This window comes from Zea mays, chromosome 1 (genome assembly GCF_902167145.1).
Source record: "Zea mays cultivar B73 chromosome 1, Zm-B73-REFERENCE-NAM-5.0, whole genome shotgun sequence".
Classification (NCBI taxonomy): domain Eukaryota; kingdom Viridiplantae; phylum Streptophyta; class Magnoliopsida; order Poales; family Poaceae; genus Zea; species Zea mays.
In genome coordinates, this window is record NC_050096.1 from 251425813 (window position 1) to 251432241 (window position 6429).

Here is a 6429-nt window from a genome sequence, read left to right on the forward strand (position 1 = left end):
CAGCTGCACCGGGCCGATGCGCCCTCTCTGCTGCTGGGTCACTCACGCAAGTGTGCCCCTCGCCAAGCCCAGCGGCTAGAAGACTTCCTTTTTTGTTTTATTTCTTCCTTTCCTCGTTTTCCTTTACTTAGACATTTTATGTCTGTCTCAATCTCAACCCCCCCACATTTGTAGAATACCCAAACTAGGCCTAAAACATCTCAGCATCTGGGAGGGGGGGATGGACTAAATAGTAGAACTTAATAATTGCAAGCAATTTTAGACGTACTAGCCTAATTCATCCCTCTCTTAATGATCTTAATCCTTCCAGCATTGAAATATATATTGATTTTCATATATGCACGTTGCGAAGATTAATTACAATCACATATCCACATGGAAGGAAAAGACATCGTTCTAGTCAAATATATATATAGTCTATGTGCGACCTTAGATCTCATATGTTATTCCAACCTTAAGCAGTTGGCCTCTTGGAATTGATAGCATCTTCTCTCCATTCCTTGAGTTCTTCCTTAGGAAGCTGTAGACGTAGTTGACAATAATCTTCTTGAACAAGTTGGAATGAGGCTTGGCTACTACTTCACTCTCCCCAATTATGTAAACAACACCGTTGTCCACCTCGCGTTGGATGATCTTTTGATCTTCCTCGATCTTCAACATCTCCTCCAGGTTCATTTTCCCTGTCTGCAGTTCTCAGAAAACAAAATTTTGAATAAAAAAAACAAAAACAAAACGCATGCTATAGCTGTAGTATATGATGAAAGTATATTATCACCTGGAAATGTGCCAGTCTACTGCTCATGGAGACCGGATGCATTGTGAGCTCGGAGAAGGACTGGGCTGGTGTGAGCATCTCCTCGGCATAGACAGCATGTCCCGACGAGTGCTTCTCCCAAGAAAAGCTGTCCACCCGAGCACTGTGGAAGACGATCTTGAACGGCTCATCACCGACAACCCCGTAGAGGTTGAGGTCCCTGACGTAGTACTGGAGGTACTCGACGAGGACGCTGACGAAATCAGCGGCCGTCTCGAGCGCGTCGCGGTACCCGTACCTCGCCACGCAACGGAACACCATGAACTCCTTGGGCTCGACCTGGCGGAAGAGGAAGCGGTCCGTGACGTGGACGTGGGGCACCGGCAGGCTCTTCACGGTGATGAAGACGACGACGGAGTGGATGGTGGGGATCTTGCCGACGAGGTGAGGGAAGATGGGCGGGATCCCCTGCACCAGCTCGGTGTAGAAGAGGCCCAGCCCCGGGACCCTCTTGAGGTCCCCGCGCTCCAGCAGGTCCCTGGCCGCGTCCCGCGACACGGTGCGCTCCAGCTCGTGCCTGTACCGCTTGACGTGCACGTAGTGCCACACGGCCATGACGAACATGAGGACGGCCGACATGGCCAGCGGCACGTACGGCCCGTGGGTGAACTTGTACAGGACCGCGGCCGTGTACACGCACTCCGTCGACATGAACACGGCGAAGAACACGGCGATCCACCAGATGTTCACCTTCCACACCAGCAGCATCACTATTGTCATCAGGAGCGTCGTGATCACCATCACGAGGACCACGCAGATCTCTGTTCGAATGCATGCATGCATGCACAGGCGGTAGCAGAAACACGTATAGTATTTATGTATAAGCGACTCAGATTTCTGTAGGGTACGGTGCTGCAGAGATGTTTAGCAGATGTATTGTTGTTACCGTGTGCTTTGGCTATGAAACCTGTCGTCCTGAAGCTTACGGTGACGACGCAGGCGGCAATGCAGAGGAAGACGTTCACTTCGGGGCTGTAGAGCTGGCCTGAGTAACGCCTTGACGTGTGCAGAATCTTAACCCTCGGGAAACAGTTGAGCGCCTGTAGATGAGACATGGTTGCGAAGGCACACGAGACCATGGCTTGGCTTCCGATGACCGACGTGATGAGAGCCAGGACGAAAGTTGGCCAAAACAAAGATCCTACATCGTCATGCATGCATTAATAAGACAACATCAATTATATATCTGTTTGTTTACTCTTTTTAATTAATTTTTCTTTGGTTGTTGACCAAGGAATTAATTAAGAGCGCGCAGAAGAACTAAGCTGCTACAGTGTTTGTGGTCTCGCATACTTGGAATGGATTGGAAGAAAACGTTGGATATGTCAAGCGTGTCTATGTGTTTCCTCATGTATGCCGCTTGCCCAATGTACGTCAGCATCACTGAAGGTAACAAGCCGAAGGTGAAGCTTAGCTGCAAGATCGACAAATTAAAGTGAGGTTTCCTTATCAGTTCGAACATAACGATTCATGTTTTGCAGTTGAAATGCTGTGAAAATCATCTTGCATGCATGCGTATATACCTGTATAGATCTGATGCTGAAGTATCCCAGGTCAGCGAAGAGAGCTTCAGTGCCTGTCAAATTAAGAAGCATAAACCATTAATTTGTACATAAATGTACTAGGATTCTGCATTTGTTGCCAGTTGATTTACACTAGCTAGCTCATAATGAAGCACATATAGATACCTGTGAAGCAGAGGAGGATTTCACCCAGCGAAACCCACCCTTTCTTCTTGTTCCTTCGGAAGTAGTCGACGATGTACTTGGCGTTGAAAGCCTTCAGCGTGCTGACGTCGTACTTGACCGTGTTGTAGAGCCCGATGCCGGAGATGAGGAGGAGCCACACGAAGACCACCGGCGCGAACGTGTAGCCGATCTTGTCGGTGCCCAAGCGCTGGACCGCGAAGAAAACCACCAGAATGCCCACTGTGATCCACACAGTCTCATCTGCGTACGTGTTTATATATATACAGGCGGTAACCATACGTACGTGTCAAACATTAATTAACACAAGGAAAAGAAGAGAAATTAGCACGCCATATCACGCGCGTGGACTAGTATATATATATATATATATATATATATATATATATATATATATATATATATATATATATATATATATATATATATATATATGATTGACCTGTTCAATTAGTCAACTTCACATCTAGCTACTTACTTAATTGCAAATCGCAAATATATTGTTGACGACACAAAATAAAGTAGATATATATGTATTTAGACCTAGAGGGGCGGTTACTATTATATATATATGTATATATATATATATATATATATATATATATATATATATATATATATATATATATATATATATATATATATATATATATATATTAATGTGTCGTAATAATGACACAAAGTCTTGGCTCCTGATTTTCCTTCACATCTTTTTCCAAATACTGTATATAGAATAACATCACTATAGACCATATGTATACGCGAGCAAATATATACGCACTGTACAATTATACGTACGTACGTGGCTTTCAACATTACTGTACCTGTAGTCAGATGCGGTGCTCTCAGCTTGAGTCCGTTGACAGCTGCGAGTACTGATGAACAAGTATTAAACATACAAAAGAATGTGTCGTCATCATGCATGTCATCAGGCCATCCAACAAAACTCGATCCAGAGGCGGCGAACAACCATCGGATTATTCTACATGAACACACACAATTATATATATGTAGTATGTAGTACCTGATATCGGAGGGGTTAGCATGCAGTCGCTGATGGCGAGCGCCGTGGCGAGGATGGTGAGGAAGAAGAGCGAGACCTTTGCAGTCTTGCTGGTCTCCAGCAGGTCCTTCATCCACTGGGCTCTCCGAAGCGTCGCCGACGGCTTGCTGCGATGCTTGTACCTCGACACGAGCTCGTCTTCCGCCTGCTGGTTCGGGATGAGGCACACCTTGGCGTAGCGCGAGATGAGCGAGTAGAGCGCGAACGTGCCACCTGATGGATCCACACACACGCAGAAACATACAGACCGACTCATGCATGTCAGTGTCAGTAGCAGTAGTTAGTTAAGACCACAAGCTACTAGCTGCTGTTAGTTGTTCCACACAGCTAATAGCATATCAGCCTTAGCTTCTTGGTGATGGCGATGCTGCAACTAATGCAGGCTACTAGCTCCAAGACTTGATCAAAGCCGCTGCTGGTGGCGATGTAATGTAATGTCAAAGCTGGGCGGCCGCCGCGCGCCGTCCGTTGCACGCACGTACGTACCGTCGCCGTCGTCGTTGGCGTAGAGGGCGATGAAGACGATCTTGATCATGGTGAAGAGGACGAAGCTGTAGATGATGATGGACAGGACGCCGAGGACGTCGTCCTCGTGGTGGACGCCGTACTTGAAGGTGTTGGCGTACACGTAGAGCGGCGAGGTGCCGAGGTCGGCGTACAGGATGCCCACGCACTGGAACGCCAGCCGTAGCGTCCGGACCCAGCTCTCCTGTACATATGCATATAAATCATGAGATATATTTTATACGTCGTCGTCGTCGGCGGCGGCGGCAAAGGTGAAGGAGGGTATAGTAGTATACCTGTCCGTTGTGGCCGTGGTGCGCCGGCATGGTGGCGTCGCGGTAGAGCGAGTCCTGGCGCTTCACGTCCACCGGTTCCGCCGGCAGGTCCACCAGCTCCAGGTCGCGGCCGCTGCTGTAGCTGTAGGGGAAGATCTCCATGCTACCACCACCACCACCCCGGCCGGCCGTACCATGCTGATGTGCCGCCATCTCCCTGGCCGCGCGCCGCCGGCGTCGTCTTCGCTTCCGATCCTCTGCTGCGCGAAACAAGAGCCTCCCCTGCTCCTCACTCCCGCAGAATTACGTACTCTGTGCAGCACTGCAGCAGCAGTGCGCGTACAGCGTTTGGCTGCTTGTTGCTTCCCGGCCAGCTGCGGATGTCACTACGAGGTTCCTTTTATAACCGTACGTCCAACCAACAACCTATCTAGGCTTGGGAACTGCTGCCCAGCTTTTTGTTAGAAGCTCTAGAAAATCGAAAAGACTTTCACCTCTGCTTGTTACCTACCTACCTACATAATTGCTGTTAGTACTGCTAGTTACGTGCCTTGCTCCTACTAGCTTCCACGAGATTATTTACTAGTAGTGCTCCGTCGTCAACCTTGACTTGATCCACTCAGTCTAAAACGGGCGGGGTGTAGCCGGGAGTCGCGGCCGCGCTACCTGAGGCGGATGATCGATCGACGTACGTGGCGTGTCTACGACGATGGGCGCGTGGACTTGACTGTGAGTGATCCAAAAATGGAGAGAAAGGGTCGTCGTGCTTGTGATCTGCGCGCGTATCCATCGTTCTCAATACAATACAGCGCCGATCTGACGTTTCATACGCCGCTAGCTGATGCATGACTCCGGCTGGGTTCAACAAACTGCACTAGAATAATCTGGTTTTTTTTTTGGAGATACTCCTGAGTCCTGCCTTCTCGTAGCTGCCCGGACTTTTGGCGCTAACTAACTCTAATACTTCTACTGGCAACATGCATGCGTATTAGCATGCGTACGTACTGTCCGTCAACACTAATTTCCATGCATGCATGTGCCCGCGATTTCAGGTCCGTAAGCTAGCTGTGTTGGATCGTCTCAATTGTTTTGTATTGTATTGTATCCTATTCCATCCTTTTAGTTTCAACAAACTCTGTAAGTGTTTTGTGTGCTAATTGGCTACAGGCATGCGTATCACTATGCGTGCGTGCTGTGTTATTGACAGAGATTTGTCCGTCAGATGAGTGGCGTGCTCATCTGGTCGGGTCTCAACTGATGATGCATCCAACCAGAAACCACCACCACATCACTTTGGAATTATTAACTGCTGAAAATTAGTACATGCATGACGGAATCCTTGTCTAGCAAGCATCACATATAGGTGCTGTTTGGTTCACATATTGGTAACGTAACGAGTAACAATAACGTTAAATTATGTTTGTTTAAATCTAACCGCAATCGATATCACACTATAAATAGATATCGCCTTATTTAAATTTATTATCGCCAGTATTTGAGTGTGAGTCATTATCATTACCATTTACGTTATATTTCGTGAACTAAACGACACCGTAGTTTTTATTTCCGAAAACACAAACACACGGAGAGAGAGAAAGAGCGAGAGATATCCCCTTTTATAAATGCCGCCCGCGTCACATCATTAGTTAATCAAAGTCTTTTACTTACTTCCAGCAAGCGTCATTACTTGCGCATGTCTATATACATCCACTTTGATTATAATAATCAGCTAAAAATAATTAACTTGGGATCCAAAAATGTTAGATTATTATGAGCCGAATTATATTAAACTACACTGTTGGGGACTTGTTCTCAAATGCTATGAGTTAAGAATAAGGCAACACAAAAACATTAATCAATAAAGTCCTTCGAAACATTATTTCTCTTGGGATATAATGATTTTCGGACGAAGGTTATGAAGGGCATACCTTCATCAGCACAACATATTGTTGGGGCGAAGGCCAAGACGCCACCCTTCGCTCGATGCCTTCGCCGCAGTCGTTGGACCAACGGAAACAACACAACGGACAGGCTCACCCTTCGTTTCATACGTCATCGGACGAAGAC

General features: G+C 47.1%; 1 protein-coding gene across 1 annotated transcript; it reads right to left on the reverse strand.

Annotated features, from left to right (window-relative positions):
* Positions 1-292: 292 nt before the first annotated feature.
* Positions 293-5102, reverse strand: LOC103643617 (probable potassium transporter 16). The gene is made up of 10 exons (XM_008666780.4): positions 4384-5102; positions 4070-4292; positions 3545-3796; positions 3345-3395; positions 2503-2763; positions 2338-2390; positions 2108-2228; positions 1701-1955; positions 776-1575; positions 293-684 (listed from the first exon to the last, which is right to left on the reverse strand). The coding sequence occupies exons 1-10, from the start codon at positions 4573-4575 to the stop codon at positions 430-432; spliced, it is 2463 nt and encodes an 820-aa protein (XP_008665002.1). The 5' UTR covers positions 4576-5102; the 3' UTR covers positions 293-429.
* Between the last annotated feature and the right edge of the window lie 1327 nt (positions 5103-6429).